General features: G+C 36.9%; 3 protein-coding genes across 3 annotated transcripts; 2 read left to right on the plus strand and 1 right to left on the minus strand.

Annotated features, from left to right (window-relative positions):
* Positions 1-40: 40 nt before the first annotated feature.
* On the plus strand, positions 41-1,406 carry LOC135604781 (OVARIAN TUMOR DOMAIN-containing deubiquitinating enzyme 1-like). Its single transcript, XM_065094431.1, has 5 exons — positions 41-103; positions 631-683; positions 787-858; positions 915-996; positions 1,152-1,406. Exons 1-5 carry the CDS (start codon positions 41-43, stop codon positions 1,404-1,406), a joined length of 525 nt encoding a protein of 174 aa, XP_064950503.1.
* A 1,808-nt stretch (positions 1,407-3,214) lies between these two features.
* Positions 3,215-3,903, minus strand: LOC135604782 (CASP-like protein 1F1). Its single transcript, XM_065094432.1, has 3 exons — positions 3,704-3,903; positions 3,515-3,617; positions 3,215-3,442 (listed from the first exon to the last, which is right to left on the minus strand). Exons 1-3 carry the CDS (start codon positions 3,901-3,903, stop codon positions 3,215-3,217), a joined length of 531 nt encoding a protein of 176 aa, XP_064950504.1.
* A 2,062-nt stretch (positions 3,904-5,965) lies between these two features.
* LOC135605186 (ubiquitin-conjugating enzyme E2 27-like) lies at positions 5,966-16,307 on the plus strand. Its single transcript, XM_065094975.1, has 5 exons — positions 5,966-6,334; positions 12,966-13,014; positions 15,645-15,804; positions 15,904-15,993; positions 16,068-16,307. The coding sequence occupies exons 1-5, from the start codon at positions 6,151-6,153 to the stop codon at positions 16,173-16,175; spliced, it is 591 nt and encodes a 196-aa protein (XP_064951047.1). The 5' UTR covers positions 5,966-6,150; the 3' UTR covers positions 16,176-16,307.
* Positions 16,308-18,428: the final 2,121 nt, after the last annotated feature.

Raw genomic sequence — 18,428 nt, forward strand, 5'->3', positions numbered from 1 at the left:
ACTTGGAATCATATCAGATGGCCTTCATACGCACTGGTTGATGGGGTACTCAGCCACCACCTACTTACACGAATTTATATTTTGTTTGGCCGATCTAGTCTGGGTCAGTGGTTGATCCTTATCCTATTTTCTCGTATTTGTTTTTTTTCTCATTTCTTCTACCTTTCTCCTTTCTGACTGTAGATAATGAACAGCAGACATGCTGTTCTTTGCCTACCTATGAAAGTCCAATCAGGTCTCCTATGGATTGGTTTCACCTTTCTTAGAGTTTTCTCTAACAGCTGTCTTGCTGCTATTTGTCAGAACGAATGAATCTGATCAGCCTCAATTTTGAACTGATCTGAATTCATTTTTAAGGTAAATTATTTATTATCTTAATTTACTCATCACTAATCGCTTTCAACGGGCCCACCTTCTGTCATTCTTTGTCAATCTTTTGAATTGGCATCACCACTTACGCTTCCTGAAGTATCTTAAGTGAACATCAGAGAGTACCATCGAATGGATTTTGTATGTTTGTTCATACTACACTGTGTTCTGCTGAATTCTTCATTATGAAATTTATTTCAAAAATGAATGAAAAGCCTGCTATGAATGTTTTTTTGCTGACAGCTATGACTATTATCTCAGTTATTCATTGATCTGCTGAAAAGTGTTATTCAAGAGAACGACAATTCAATCAGGTAGATTTTCGACTGCAACATCGTCTTGTATGAGCCACCCAGAAAAAGGGAGATATCATATAAAGGTAAACATCTAATGAACTTGCTCGTTCTGCATTTGCAGTCACGAGTTGCTTCTGGAGAAGAGCTGTGATCAAATGTTTTCAGATACTGGTGAGGAAATCGGTCCCAGACCGTACAATAGGATCTCTTTCTTCTAACAAAATTTCTGGCAGTTGTTTTGTTCTTCAGGATGGTTACTTCTGGCGAATTACGCATAAGAGCAGAGTTTTTTGCGCCGTTTGCTGGCGTAGAAAGTACAGGCATGGCCAAGGTTATATTTGTGACTTCTCATCCTTGTTACATACATCAAGAGTAGCATTTCTGGTGCATCTTTACCAGTATCAATCGGATGTGTACTAATCAGATATGAACGAGTGGTCAAACCTTGTTGGTTACAATGATTCACTGTTTCAATCTTGCTCGCAGTTCTGCCAGGACTCGGTGGAGATGATGGGGGAGGACTGCGACCATGTGCACATCACAGCTCTATGTGATGCATTAGGCGTGCCGACACGTGTGGAGTGTCTTGACCAGAGCACATCCAGCTCCGGCGACTTAACGCCAAAACATCACGACTTCATTCCGATGCAGAGCAGTGCGTCCGACGCAGGCGACCCACCGGTGCCGCGCGTGACCTTGCTGTATCGCCCTGGCCACTACGACATCCTCTACCCAAAGTGATATCTTACAGGTTTGGTGTGTTTGCTATCTATCTGCCCGATGTTGTTCGTCGATGGGTTTGCACTTACCATCATCCTTCGCGTCGCTGCAGACTGCTGCTACATCGGATCAGAGTCGGACGAGGGGGGAATTATCTCCATGTGATGCCAAATGAATCGCTCCTGGGAATCTATCTACTCGTAAGTGGTGATTCGCATTTGACGCATACAGCACAAACATACTAGCCTTGACTATTGGTGTTTGCTTTTGTCAGCCGGCGATCGCCTTATTATCATCACATAATTAAAGTCGTGTTCCAAGGCTTACTCGGTTAATGAGAGCGAGATCTGAGCTTTCGATCGTATAGAAACGAATGACAACCGAGACCTGCTATTTCTGATGAAGCTTATATTCGACCAGCGGCAACATTCGTATCCTTCACAATACATTTGTTTGCATTCATTGTTTTTTTTTATTTTTAGACTTCAAAATCATAATAACTACGGGAACAAGATCTGATTTAGTTGGATTTTGGAAACAAAACAGAACATTAGCTCCTTCAATATCGCATCACTCTATCAATGGTTGATCAAGAAATCGGACCACATGTCTAATATTTTTCTAAAGAATACAAATATAAAACATAGGGATAAAATTATTAAAAAAATTTGTATACTATAATTATAATATAGTGGAGGAGAATAATGATAGGCCGCCTTAGCAAACATAATCAGAAGATGAGAGAATAATGAATATAATGGGATTTTTCCTCTTTCATTCTTATAATTCAAAGATTTTAATATTCTTTTAAAAATTTTAATTGTTGACAATGGACGTCTTTGGTCGTTAAATGGTTGAATGCACATATCCATCTTTGGCGAATGTTTTATACCAAAACTAAAAAGCATACCTCTCACTCATCAATCTTAATAACCTTGTCAACCATACGTTCATATTTGAATTCTAATCTTGTTTGGGTTGCTTAAGCTCTCAAATTTGGTACCATCAACCAAATTCAAACTATACCAAATGCCAGCATGGCATAATTTGGCTCTCTAGTTGTAATAATACCTTTTGGTGCAGTTGCAATATTGCCAGCATGGCATAATTTGGTTTGTTTGATTTCTTTTATTCCCTAGAACAATTTAAAGAAAAGAGAGAGAGAGAGAGAGAGAGAGTAGTTTTGTTAAAATATTAATTTTATTAGAATGGGTTAGCTCTTGCCATTTTTACTTCCACTAATTATAATGAATAGATTTCATCTAACAACTACTTGGTATTAATTTGATATGTGTAACGATATAAGACTCTTTAGGCCAAAAAAAAGAAGTGGTATTTGGTGAATTTTGTTTATTTTTAAATATTTCTAGATTAAACTTGGTGGTTAAATAAAAGATTAGTGCATGGTTTTGTTATAACTTAGTGTATAGTTTTGAAAAAAAAATATTCTCTAGTCTTTCTCGAAAACACTATATATTTCTTCGACAAGACTATTTACGAGTATTATTATTATTTGAATTACTATTTTCAAAACAAAATAAAAAAAAAAACCTTATATTGTATTTTTTTTTTTTTAATTCTCAGGTCAATCGAGACTAGACAAATGAAGACATTAAATTTTCTCCCGACCAATCGAGTTTATTTCCCTCTGCTAAATACGAAGACATATGAAAAACAAACCAGATTAGATCAATTTCACGATGACGGATTGACGAGAAGATTCAACTGTAAAACCAGAATTAGTACCGGATCATGTTTGTAAAAGATCCTGAAGAACAGAGTGCAAGCGAATGGAGCATTAGATATGAGTTGAAGGCAGCACACACGCATCACCCACTGTTAACTTGCCTAGACTTGTAGACCGAGAAGAGAGCACAGACGAAGAGGAAGAGAAGAAAAGCCACATAGGAACAGCCCAAAGCAATCTCTGTCCTCCCGCAGAACCTCTCGTAGTAGGGGCACACCTTCGCCCACCCGATCTCGTCGTTTCCATGCTTCCCCACGTAGCCGACCGCGCTCGCTGCCGCCGCCGCCGCCATTAGCAGCCCCAGGTTCATCTGCGCCAGCACCAACAAACGGTGAGAGAGCCACGAAGATTGCTTCCATGATGATTCAAGCTTCATGCGTACCAGATCGAACAGGTTCAGCGTGCATCCCTCGACCAGATTGGAGACGAAAGGCAGGGATACCACGGAGTAGCCGCATGCAATGGCGTTGCCGACCACGAAGAACCTGTCGAAGAACGCAAACTAGGTAAGACGCGTGAACCGTGGAAATGCATGCATGCATGCACTCGATCTGCACCGAGTTTCACTGACTTGAACGCAGGAGAGAAGCGGTAGGAGGCCTCGATGGCGAAGCCGGCGACCACGCTGGTCTGCTTGTTAAACCCCATCAGCGTGGCAGCGGCCAGGGCGGCCAGGCCGGCCGTCACCCGGCTGCAGACCTGGAGCTTGATATACCGGCTGCGGCCTCTCCCTGCTTCCTCTTGGCTCCTCTTCACCGCTTCCATCTCCATGGGAACACCTATCGCAGCAGAATTAGGGTTTTTAATGTGTGTGTGTGTGTGTGTGTGAGAGAGAGAGAGAGACCAATAATAATAATAATAATAATAATAATAACAATAAAAATAATTGGTTGTTATTATTGTAGATTTGTTTCCTTTGTTGGATTGTAATGTAAACCATATGATCTTATTACAACCCAAAAATATATATTGACCACCATGAATGACATTATTTCCTTCCAATATCCCTGTACATTAGGCTGATCTCACGGAATTACTATTTTTAGTTTGATTTGTTTTGCATGAAAACAAAATTTTAGTTTGTGTTTATGGGCTCAACTTAGGTTGGATATCCAAATCGATCTTTCCTAACCCAAATTGATCATTAGAAGATCGAGTATTAATCAAGATATGACTAAGAATTTCTAAATTCATCATGGTAGGTCGAGAATTTTAGAATTTTTTTAAAAAATTATTATATTAAATGGTTTCCATGATGCTCACACTTAAAATCTCAAAATTAATACAGTGATAGGAAACAAAAGGTTTTACTTAATTTATGAATTGGGTTAATTAGAATCGATGGGTTAGGTTAATCCATACATTAATTGATTGATCCGATGAATCATATCGAGTGACCAAATTTATATAAGCTTAACCTAAACCCATTGAATTCATGTTGGATTCGGATCATATACCTGGATCTAGAGAGAATTCTTGATGACCTCTACATTAGGGTTATAGTCATAAGGCAAAATTTTACATGCATGATAAAAATCCTATTATAATCAGATTAGGTTTTTTTGTTTTCACTACAATCACAATTACTTGAGACAATTAAACGAGTATAAAGAGATTATTATTTTGGGTATAACCCTAATTACTTAAAGCATAGAGTGATAGATAGAGAGAGAGACACTATAGTTATGAGAGTCCTAATTGAGTTTCATTGAAAGGGGCATTCATGTAAAATTGACTTAACCAACCCCTATTAAAAATATGAAGAGGCCGGCTAAGGTTAGGATTAGTTTGGAGATTACTTCTTAGAGAAGCATTAGGAGATGATTAGAAGTAGGAGTCTTGAGTATGAGTCATATTAGGAGAGCCTTATAAATAATCATGTATTCATCTTTTTTTTTTAAGAAATAGATGAATCTTTTTAGCAGCCTTTGAACAGCAACTTAGAGGAAGGAACATCTATAGAGTTCCAAAGAGGTTGATCATTTAAAGAGATCAACCCTAAGTTTAGAATTCATATGGGTTCTATTAGAGACTTTATTTAGATGCCCAGAATCACCCTTTCCATCATATTAGGGTTGGAAGTCATTCGATGTTTTGTATCTCCAATCTTTTAGCTTTAAATGATCAAATCATATATGCTTTCTAATTAAAAGCACCATCCTTTCATAATATTTAAATTCTTTAATGGGACAAAGAATCATCATTCTATTAATATAAAAGATGATACAGGAAAACATATATTCTCTAATATAGCAACAGGAAAACATATATTCTCTAATATAGCAACAGCATAGACTAATTTAAGTCATCCAAATCTTTGCCGACGAGCAAAAATACCAAAGATAAAACTTCATGGCAAGGTTTGCTAAATTGTTTGCTTGGACGTGTATTTACGAGTTCCGATCATCAATCAATCCATACATGAATCACAACCCAAATCGGATGATCAGGTTGATGAATCCGATTGAAAATTTTTCCTTGATTAGGGTTTGTGACTTTTGGTTAATATATAATATTTTGTTCATGAAAAAATAATAGCGTCCTTGGGGTACTAATAGATGATTAACAAAATTGAATTTTTATCATCAAACATAGAGGTATCAATACATTCCAAATGAATGTGACTTTTGACTTTTAATGCTATAAGATTACAAATATTCACTGTAATGTTGGATTTGGCCCGTCCCAAATCTAATCCATAGATCTCGAATAAAGCTAATCCAAGGCCCAATTAAGCTCTATTGTTGGATTTGGGCCTAATTGGGCCGACTCCCTTATCGCTTGTATGGTACATTCACTTAACCTGTTCCGCAGGAACGCCCAAACCCAAGAAGGCCACCACCCTTCGCTTTTTCGAACGCCTTTCCTTGTTCGCGGCCCCAAATGCGAAGCCACCTTCCCTACCAATTCTCCCTCGAGTAGGATTCTTTCCTTCCTTTCCTCGCGAGGGTTTCCCGTGATCGCCTCGATCGAAGCTTGCGTTCTTCGTGGCCGGTGATTCTAGGTGGTTTGGTGAAGATGTTGGACGTGTCTAGGGTTCAGAAGGAGCTGGCGGAGTGTAACCGGGACACGGCCATCTCCGGGGTCAGCATCGCCCTCCACGATGGGGGGAGCGACCTATCTCGCCTATCCGGCACCATCTCTGGCCCCGTCGCCACCCCCTACGAGGGCGGCACGTTCCAGATCGACATCCGATTGCCCAGTACGATTCATGTTCTTTGTTCTGTGAAAAACGTGATCTTTGGTGGTATCTTTGAAGCGATTGTCTGGAAGGATTCGCTTATTGCTGGAGTTTATGGCTCTTTTGGATGGCTTTCTTGATTCAATGCAAATGATTTAGGGTCTTATCTTTTTCTTTTTGTAAATAGAGAGAATCAACAGGAAATATAGACGGATAATCTCTATGTTCTTGTTGTGGAAAGAATGGTGAGATCAAGGAGGGATATGGTTGACTTAGAAGCAATAATTTGTACAAGAAGAGGAAGAAGCAGCCAACCTTGGTTCACATGATAATTCATAGAGATGGCCAATTTCTTTATTGAATGTACCTTTTTTGTGAAAATTTATCAAGCTGTCCAAAAAAAGGGCTAAATTAAAGAGAAAATTGTTTGGTTCAATCAAGTTTCAAAATTTTGGTCCGATGACTATATTGGTTGGCAGTTAGACTGGTACGGAATTGGCATGGATCAACTTGCTGATCCTTGGTGCAAGTGGATACCGTTCAGATCATATAGAAAGAGGGAGAGAAGTAGGGGAGAGGAGGCACACTAATAGGAGGACAAGGTGGCAATGATGCTGTGAGGCAGAGGAGGAGGAGTCAGAGGAATAGAAGAGAGAGACGGAGAGAACTTGGTACATACTCAGATCCATATGTACCAGAACTCCATATGTACCAGTCAGGGTGAAATGTTACACCATAGCCTGGACCAAAGAAAATGACGGAGAGAAGAGGGGGGAGGAGGGGGGGAAGGAGAAGAGGAGAAAGAGGAGGCAGAGGTGGCGATGCTGTGGGAAGGATAAGGCATTGGAGGAGGGGAGAAAGCATGTGCATGAGAGAGAGCGTGCGAGAGAAATAGAAAAATATAACAAAGACAAATAGCTGTTACAAAATTAAAAAAATAAAAGTTGGTATTTGTATTGGGCACTAAGCATACTACCTGATACAATTTGGTACTGAGCTATTTCCCATCTAGTAAGTCCAGAATGGTGAGCTTATTAAGTGGTACAGTCCATACCGCATTGAACATTGCAGTTGGCCATTGAACTGGTAAATACCAATCCGTACCGACTGGTCTTGGCAGCATTTAAAACCTTGACTATCACAATTGTCAAAAATATAGATGGGCATCGGTAGTAGGCAGTGATCTTATTTCTTGATGTAGTTTGTGCCAGTCTGCATACCGCTGGTAAACTTGTTGCAATGAGTATACTGGCCTTCACTTGGAGGTACAACCCGAATCAAACTGAACCGGATAAATCTTTTGATCTGTATCCCAGTCAGTTATTAAAAAGGTAAATTCTGGCCCATACTGACTGACATAAACCATGGGTCCAATGGCTTCACAGCTTATTGATTCTCGTGGTGTCAACTTTAAACCTAGCACGGGTAAAGATTGGAGAAATTGGAAGAACAATCCCTCTATCTTTTGTATACATGATGCTTAAATAATGGAATAATTGTACGGAATTGTTAAACATGAAGCTCAATATATTGTTCTTAATTTTGGGAATCAGCATTGCGAAGGAATGGTAAATGGAAGGCCAAAGAGTTGGAGAATGTGGAAGCAGAAACTAATGATCTCTGATGTAATTATTTTTCCAATGCAACCATATGCTTAGTTATTTGGTTATCAAAGAACGAAGAGCTTCATGTGAGTAATAGTTGATTAAAAGCTGCATCCATACATACTTTCTTATGGATTATAGTACAACAAACAATTATGTTCTCATGTAAAGTTTAGAGAAATACCACCAAGGTTTGTCGTATCGTGGTATACCGTTCGGTAAGGACGGTATGTACCAGTCCGACAGGTGACCAACACAGGTGGTACATTGGTATGCCCCTATGTACCATGTGTGGTATACTTGTTATTGTTGCTTTAGAAGATACAATCAAGCGAGTTGGTAGAAATTGTATACTTGTTATTGTTGCTTTAACTATAAGATGGATTTAAATATCTCAATATACTGAGAATACTCACATTATACAATGTTTAGCTGCTTACTGATACACAATATAATTTTCTTTACCAAGGTAGACACACACTTTAATTATTTTTTTAGTGATGCTACTGGAGTATCATAAGGTTCTTCCAACAGCAAGTTTTAAGTGTTACCTTTTTATATTGGCATTTTGGTAATTAATGATATATTTTATTGATAATGATATTATTCTGTAGATGAGAGTTTAGATAGGATTAATCTTAAATTTGAGTTATGATGTTAAAAGTTAGAAACTAAGAGTTTTAGACTAAGTAGGATTATCATAAAGTCACAACAGGAGTCAGTTATAAGTCCTTACCTTTTTTATATTGGTAATAGTAATACAAACTTATTAGTCATAGTATAGAGTCTATAGATTTCCATGGTGGTGTATGTTGTTTGTTAACAATATTGTTTTAGTTGATGAAAATTTAAGTTATGACAATAAAAGTTTGGATACCAAAGATTTAGACTAAGTAGAACTATCATTCTATGAGGATGATATATTGATGAAACAATTGCTCAAGGAGTAAAAGTAGAGGAGCTGAAGTGGAGAGAGGCATTAGAAGAATAGTGTCTTAGATTAGTTAAGAAAATTTATAAGATGATTCAGTGATTTAAAAAGCGCTAGGCGTCAAAAGGCGTTAAGGTCCAAAAATGCCCGAGCGAAGCGAGACGCTAAAATATAAAAATATATAATATAATTAATAAATATAATTATTTAATATTTTAAATAAAAATATGTTATTAAATTAAAAAAAATCTAAGATACAATATATTAAATATATACTATTGTATACTGTTAACAGTATACAGAAGGAGAAGAAGGAAGAGTGTAAGGGGGTGTTGATTGAGAAAAGAGGAAACGACAACGGCAGCGACAGCGGGAATGTAAGGAGACAGCGGCAGCAAGAGTGTAAGGAGGCAGCGGGAGCGGGAGTCTAAGGAGGCAACGACAGCGGGAGTGTAAGGAGGTAGCGGGCGGCAGCGGCAGCGGGAGTGGCGAGCAGCGACAGCGGCGAGCAGCGGGATCGGGATCGGGAGCGGCAGCGACAATGAGGGTTAGGATTGGGTTGTCGCTGATATCGGTTTTAGTTGGTTTGATTGAACCAACTAACCACCGGAAACCGAACCAGACCTAAAATCCTGGTTCGGTCGCCTGGTTTAACCCAGGTGCTTGCCCGAAGCGCCCAGCGCTTGGGCTCGGGCTAGTGCCCAGGCGGCGCCTCTTTGAAGCGCGCCACCTAGAAGTTTAGCGAGGCGCTCGGGCCTCGCCTCGCCTCGCCCGAGTGCCTAGGCGAGCGCCCGAGCGCCTTTTTAAATCGCTGGATGATTGTAAAACTAGTCATGCACTATGAATAAGAGTGTCAGATAGTTAAGAAACATGTAAACAAAGTTACTAACAATGATACCAAGGTCGGATGTGTAGTTACTTGAAAAGATAAAATAAGGAATATTTTTATCTACAAATAGTAATTTATAGCCGTAATAGAATCTAAAATGAGGAAAATCAATTGTATACTGTGATGTAGTGATTTAAAAAGCGCTAGGCGTTAAAAGGCGCTAAGGTCCAAAAACGCTTGAGGCAATAGGCGCTCGCCCGAGCGAAGCGAGGCGCTAAAATATAAAAATATATAATACAATTAATAAATATAATTATTTAAAATTTTAAATTAAAATATGCTATTAAATTAAGAAAATTTATTAACATTATTGAAAATTAATAATTTTAAATAAACCTAACAATATTAACAGTATACAGTATATTGTTAACAGTATAATGTATATTGTTAACAGAAGGAGAAGAAGGAAGTGTAAGGGGGTGCTGAGCTTGCTGACTGAGAAAAGAGGAAGCGGTAGCGGCAACGGAGTGTAAGGAGGCAGCGGCGACAGCGGTAGTGGCAGCGGCGACAGCAGCAGCGTTTGCGAGCAGCGACGGAGGCAGCGTTTGTGAGCAGCGACAGCGGCGAGCAGTGGCAACGGGAGCAGGAGCAGGAGCGACGAGCAGCGGGAGGCGCGAGCGGCGACAGAGGCATCGTTTGTGAGCAGCGACAGCGGTGAGCAACGGCAGTGGGAGCAGGAGTGGCGAGCAGCGGGAGGCGCGAGCGGCGACAGAGGCAGCGTTTGTGAGTAGCGAGATCGGGATCGGGAGCGGCAGCGGTAGCGGCGAGGGTTAGGGTTGGGTTCTCACTTATATCGATTTTAGTTGGTTCGATTGAACCAACTAACCATCAGAGACCGAACCAGGACCGAACCAGACCTAAAATCCTGGTTCGGTCGCCTTGGTTAACCTAGGCGCTTGCCCGAAGCGCCCAGCGCCTTGGCTCGGGCGAGCGCCCAGGCGGCGCCTGTTTGAAGCATGCCACCTAGGAGATTAGCGAGGTGCTCGGGCCTCGCCTCGCCTCTCCCGAGCGCCTAGGCGAGCGCCCGAGCGCCTTTTTAAATCACTGCTGTGATGATATTCAAAGAAGACCTATTAGATATTGTGGTTAAATGAAATGACTCAGCTAGATAAATGGAGTTACCTAGGGACACCTTTTCCACCTTATACCTTCATCCGATAGTTAACTTTTGAGATGTTATAACTTTTTCAAGTTGAAGATATCAGTGATAATTTTATTTTGGAATTTCTTTGTATGTATACCAATGAACTATTCTTATTTATCATATTTAAACCATGCTTCAGACCTCTTGTTATCTTTTCGCCGTTAAATTTGGGATGATAGAGGAACTACTAGAAGATGTAATTTGGCCATTTTAAAGGCTGTTATGTCTTTTTTCAAAATAGCAATGATGACTTGGACCAAACTTTGTGGGGCTACTGTATGATGCTTTGCAAATAGCATCATCTGAAATTTTTTAATAGAAAATAATGTCATGAATTTGATATTTTTGGTGGGTTTAGAATCCATTTGTATAAGGCTTATCTCTGGCTATGACAAACTAGGTGTTTCTGATTAGGTGATCTGACTAGCAAAAATAGTATTGCTTAACAAAATTGCTTCTGCTACATATGTTAAGAGCAGCATTTCCCCCAACTTTTCACATTGAATACTTTTTTTGGTCAATGGTTTCTTCACTATGTTGGAGAAAATATTTTTTTTTATAGGATACAAACAAGCATGAAACAGTCTAGGATGATACATAACTATTTTTTGCAATGCCAACTAATTGTTAAAGATTTACATGGTAAGAACCCAAATAATTCAGCAGCTCAATGAAAAACATTTTATTTTGTTTTTGTTATTTTCATAGAAAGCATATGTAATGTTGCATGAGGAAGTATATATCTTTTATATGAAAATAGAGAAAGATAGAGAGAGAAAAAGAAAAGTTATGATGGAAAAGGATATTAAGAAAAAAAAGATAAGTAGTAGATTTGCTCTAAGCTTAAGGAGAAACACCGATGAACAAAAACATCACACTTTCATACATCTTTCACATTGATATAGATTTGTACCATAAAAAAAAAAGATTTCACACCACTCATATGTATGAAAGAATCTTAATTTATTGATTTATTCTCTGATTTTCTAATTATAATGTCTTTTCCCTTTTAATAGTCTTTCCAAGTAGAAGAAGAAAAAGAAAATATAAACAGAAAAATACAATAAAGAAAATTACATCTCATAAATCAGAAACATATTAATTATTTCATCTTTCCTTTTTCTAGGGAAGATGCATTCCATGTTTTTTTTCCAAACAAAATTCTTTATTGATAAAATATATTATTGATAGGTTTCCTCTACTGTAGGTTCTTCAATCAAGAAGAAACTTTCTTAGGATGATATCTTCAATTGAATTCAAGACTATGCCCTTGGTTTTTCTTCGGAAACTGAAAATTAATCTAAGATTTGTCTCCTTCCTTCCTTCCTTCGGCTAACTTGCGTTTTCTTCTCCTTTAGCGATTTTGATAACCGATATAGGATTATGAAAGATAATTCTATTTGACAACTTATGTGACTAATTAAAATTGTCCTGCTTCAATATGTATCAAGTGTCATATGCATTCTATTAAAATGTTTGCTTAAATGTATTTTAAATTTTTTCGACACTTAGTGCCAAATATATGTACCTATCTTTGTGCACATGCATGTTATATGTTGAGTGCTCTCTTTGATCCTGTACATGCATGCGTAATAGGTATTCATGTATTTGCTCGTTCCCATATGTATGATCTATGCCATTTTTTTCATAATCATATGGTCACCTGAGGTTGTTTGTAATTAAAATTGTCCTGCATCAATATGTATCAAGTGTCATATGCATTCTATTAAAATGTTTGCTTAAATGTATTTTAAATTTTTTTGACACTTAGTGCCAAATATATGTACCTATCTTTGTGCACATGCATGTTATATGTTGAGTGCTCTCTTTGATCCTGTACATGCATGCGTAATAGGTATTCATGTATTTGCTCGTTCCCATATGTATGATCTATGCTGTTTTTTTCATAATCATATGGTCACCTGAGGTTGTTTGTTTAAAATGTTTTGGAGCTTAACCTTATGTCTCTTTGGTACTTATTTATACTATGTATTTCTTCCTATATGTTATTAATGTTATGCATGAACTGAAGTATTCTTTTATAGGTTTAGTTTAGAAATTGATGGTGACTAATATATTTGCAGGTGGCTACCCCTTTGAGCCTCCCAAAATGCAGTTTGTAACAAAAGTTTGGTATGAATATTACATGCATGTGGGAGAATTTTCTAGCTAGGAGCTTTCCTATTATTCTTTTCTTTCTCACCAAGTTTGTTAGATTTTTTTGTATATATTTATATACATACATACATACATAGGAAAGCTATTCCAGATCATACTAATATATATATGTATATATATATATATATATATATATATATCTATATATTCCAAGCTATTCCAGATCATACTAATTTATCATGTAATTTGTACTTAATCAGATGCTCCTGTTAGTTGTCCTCTATTTGCTAATATGACTGCATTATATTCTTGAAATTTTGCATTATATGTTGAGGAGCTAAATCTTCTGTTTAGCATTTTTTCTAAAAAAAATTTCATTCAAGCTAATATAACTTAAGTGATCCTTCTGATGAGGTTGATGTCTAACCTTGGTCTTCTTTGGGCAACTTGGATTATGTATCAGCTTGGCACTTATTTTTTTCATTTTCTAGTGACATTTTTCCTTTACTGGTATTATATAATGAATATTATTAACAGGATCCCTTGGCAGGTTGATTATGTTTGTATCTTTATTATTGAAAAATATAAAAAAATTGCTTGAACCAAATCTATTTGGATTGATGCTAAATGATAACAATGTGGAAATTCTAGTGTATATGAAATGATGGAAAATTGAGGTTTAAGTGCTCACATATAAGCAAGGACACAAGTTCATAAAATGAACTTCATTTTGGTAGGTTATGTCCATACAATTGTTTGTTTCAAGTTTGATAAATACTGAACATGAAAGTGATTTTAGTCTTGAATAGCTTGTTAGGAGGTTAGAGTTTTTAGGTAAATTTGTTTGTCTTTTTTCTTTAAGAGGTTGACATGAACTTAAGATGAGGGGGTTCCAATTAGGAGTGTATTGGGGAAGACGATACAGAAATTTTGATTATTGCCTTCTTTATCTCATATTTTGATCTCAGTAGACTAGTGTTGATAGAAAATGATTAAATCATTGTGAAGTTAATTGAGATATTTATTTATTTCTTTATAAGATTATATATAATGATAGATTCAACAGTTTATTGTGTTATATGCTATGCTCCACTCACAATCATTGGATCATAATGTCACCACAAGTGGGCCATATATCATACTTAATAGGCTGGCCATGGGGGATTCCACTAAGAGGATATGGGGAAACATGATATGGAAACTTTGATTATTTCCTTTTTGATCTCAAATTTCAATTTACGGTATTCTCCATTTTTTATTAGAAAATGATTGAATTATGATGAAGTTAACGAAAAACTATTGTCTTTCTTATCATCTTTTATTCATTAATTGAATTAATGAGTTTGTTGTTTTGAATTGTTGTGATGCACTCATTTACGATCATTGGATCATTTTCACATGTTAAGGGCTCAATTGAGCGTGTTTTATAGACTAGGTGATGTAGAAGTGCATGAAGGGACTTGGTTCACAAATTTTTTTTTCTAGGATTTGAAATGTGAGAGTGAAAGAGGTAGAAAGAACAAGATAAAATAATACATGGATGTATAAACTTGGAATACATGGTTCTTACTAGCCTTACTGTTGAGGATTTTTTAAATCACTACATGGTTCTGGTACCAAAACCCACCTTCACCACTTATCCTTTGCATAAAATAAAAAAAATGAGAGTTCCTCAAACATGTCTGATGCATGAATCATGGCATTGCCCCATTAAGGATGAATAGTAGAGTCACTGTGGCTCAACATTTGCTCCCAAGGATTAAGACCTCACTTTTCTACACTCATATGTGGATAATGTAATTGCCATTGGAGAAAGAATGTGACAAAAAAACCACTTGCACGTGATGAGAATCAAGGTTTCTAATGTCAACTCTACTGGTCGGCATGTAATGGTTATTTACTAGTCCAACCAAGTACGGATATTGAAATAATATAGCTCGGTATCGGTATGCTGTTGTTCATTTTTATTTTCTCAGAATATTACTGAGGAAAAGGAAGCAAGAACTGTAGAATGGGAAAGCTTATGTAAGGCAAAATCTTGATGTTTTGTTCTCTTTATTTCTGAGTTTAAGATTTGTTTCCTTAAATAGTTCTTCCATTAGTTTGGTTTATGTATATAGAGAAAGACGCCCTCTTTTGAAAGCTATGTTTTTCGACACCCTTGCTGCTTCTTCAAGTAGGGGTTAATTGTTGCCTCTATGATGTTTTCAGCAAGGATTTACATTGATTTGAAGATATACCTAAGAAAAAAGTGATTATGTTGGATCATAGATCCATGTTGGTATTACGAATTTGTGACAACCATACATCAGTTTTGATTGTTGGACTATATAAATATTTTGGGAGTACTAATATCTTTTACATGGTATCTTGTTAAGTGAGAGGTCTGTTTTGATTTTAATTATTCTTCTTTATTTGTCAGATTGGTGATTGGAATTTGAAGTTTGTGTATGCTGCGTCTATTTTCATGTACTATTCATGTTTTTCTTCCTCAAATAGGTTTTTGCTTCATTTAGTACTTATAGCAGGATTAATAGGGCTTCTGCATATCACGTGCTTTTCTATTGTAAGAATGAGTGGACTCTAGAGCTCTGATTATAGCACCAATTGTGCCTGCATTATTTGCTTGCATGTTTTTGTTGAAGGCACCCAAACATTAGCAGTCAAAATGGGGCTATCTGCTTGGACATTCTCAAGGATCAATGGAGCCCTGCCCTCACATTGAAGACTGCTTTGCTTTCTCTGCAAGCTCTACTCTCAGCACCTGAGCCTGATGACCCCCAAGATGCTGTTGTTGCTCAGCAGGTCAAAGAGAGCACACTCTTCCCTCTCGTATGAATACCAAAATGGAGTTGATAGTTAGTGTTCATGACTTTTTACTTTTATCTCTTCCACATTGGACAGTACTTGCGTGACCACCAGACGTTTATGGCCACAGCTCGGTACTGGACGGAGGCATTTGCTAGAAGGTCATCTGTTGGCATTGAAGAAAAGGTACAATTTTTTTTTATATATGTATAGGAAAAAAATATTTGATATCTGATGACTGCACTTTATGGTGGATCCAGGTCCAGAAGCTGGTGGAGATGGGTTTTCCTGAGGATCTAGTGAGGAACACGCTGGAGAGCGTTAATGGTGATGAGAACCAGGCTCTAGAAATGCTCTGTTCCAGCTAAAATCTGTTTGCTTTCTGTAAATTGTGCATCTATATGGTTAAACACTTGCACAGACTCATTTGTCTCTCTAAACAATGCTGATATGAACCTGGTATGATAGTGATTAAATTGGTTAAAGCTTGTTTTGATCAATAGTTTTGCTTGCTTCTTTTGTTGACAGGTTTTTTATTGTAGGACCGTTTGTGTTTGGTTAAAGAGGTTTCAAATGTGTGTAAACCCTTAAAAAATTTGACCTTGAACCGAAGGCAGGTTTCATTTTGATCCCTCTCCAACCAAAAGATGATATGACTCTTACTATTATGATTGCTTGATTTGTTGCTTCAAAGCCTTTTCTGCCCCTTCATATTTTTCCAAAGTCTTTCTAGTTAGATAGGACACCTTAAGCAGGATTGCTTATTATGATTTTGTCTAATTCTTTGTTAATTTGCCCAATTATTTCAAGTACCAGAGAGCTTCTGCTCTCTCTTCTGTGCAGTAGTTAATCTTCATTTTCATGAATTGGGTGGTCAGGCTTGATGTTTCTTGATGCTACAATCTGTCCTGATGTTTTAATTTCATACATGACCGTGACATGAAAACAAATCAGGTAGCATGATTCCAAGATTTGCTCAGGGGAAAACTGACTGCATGGTACAACCATTCTTGAGATTGGATGTCAACTTAATATGCTTGACTGACAACCATTCTTGGCTGTATTTTGGATAAAATCTGGTTTTAGCTTTTGTATCTTTTCAATGGTTATGTAGTCTATTGCAGTTATGTCATTCTAGCTTACTTCTCCTGAAAGCTACTGCAAGAAGATAGCTTAATTTACCATTTTCTTTTTACATGGCATTCTGTGTCACTTTAGAATTCTAAATCATAAATGTTTTGTTCCCTTTTCGTCGAGCTTATGTTTTCATGACAATCTCTTTTCATTTCATGATACAGTCTATATGTATGTCTTTTTTATTTGCAAGATTGTATGAGAAATTATTATCAAAATTGTGAAGTAATATTAGATCCCCGGTCTTATCTTATATTTTGACCAAAATTGGTCAAACTCGACCGAGGCACATGAAACTGATGTGTTTGGTGATCGGTCCCACTTAACTGCCCTTGAATTGAGCCATCCAACTCCTGCTTGTGTCATTTAATTGACCGAGTCGAGCGGTCACAATGTTTGACCACGGATGTCCTTTTTTTTTCTTAATTGAATCCTTTGAAAATCACATTTTGGTTTATACACCTTTTAAGGGTTAAGGAAGGTTTTAGTTTTCTAGCTCTCCAAATTAAAAACAATCTCATCAAAGCTTAGTTAGTACTATTTGATGATACAAGTAATTGATTGCTCCAATTAAATCAGCATATTCATTCTTGTCTATTTCATTAAATCATATGTATACTCATTTGATATTTTACTCGCACTAATATCCATTCAGAAAGCTCAAGTTAATTACTTTTGAATATATTAAACACTATCTTGCTAAATTTAAAATATACTTAAAATAAAAAAAATGTGATACATCTTTGTTATTCTCATAACGAGTGATGGAGTTTCTAAAGAGTATTAATGTTATTAAAAATCTCAGTCAAAATCAAACAACGGTAGAGTAGTTGTGCGACAGCATACACATTGACGAAAATGATATAGCCGACAAAGAGAGAGAGAGAGAGAGAGAGAGAGAGAGAGAGCCAATTACGAACCCATTTGATTTGGCCTCTTTGGTCTTGCCCATATTATATTTTGTCAAGACAGAAGATTTGACTTGGTTATCAATGCCTTGTCTAACAAGGATTCCTCATGGTGTTATTTATTGGACTATGATCCGTTAAAGATCGGAAAATAGACACTTAGTCTTGGCCTAAATAGTTTGGGGGATCGGAATGAGGCTGGATAGTCAACACTTAATCCTAACCATCTTGAAAAGTCAACCTACAATCTAATTCCCATCATCCGAATTAATTAAGATGGACAATGTCCATTTTTGAGAAAAAAAACACCACCATGTAATCAATCATTCATTGCTCCTCCACGTTTGCAAAAAAATAAAAAAATCTTATAAAATAAATAAAATTTTATTTTGTGAAAGAAATGAGAATGTTTATTTATTTATTTATTTTAATAAAATAAATAAAAAAATTATTTATTTTTTTTCTAACACAATTATAACACTCCTTTATGGCAAAAATTATTAACAATAATGGTAATAAATAAGGATAGTACATGATCTCTAAAGTGGGGCCTATTTGATTTCTCTGTTCCGTTCCCAA

The sequence above is a fragment of the Musa acuminata genome, chromosome BXJ2-2 (genome assembly GCF_036884655.1).
Source record: "Musa acuminata AAA Group cultivar baxijiao chromosome BXJ2-2, Cavendish_Baxijiao_AAA, whole genome shotgun sequence".
NCBI classification, from domain to species: Eukaryota; Viridiplantae; Streptophyta; class Magnoliopsida; order Zingiberales; family Musaceae; genus Musa; species Musa acuminata.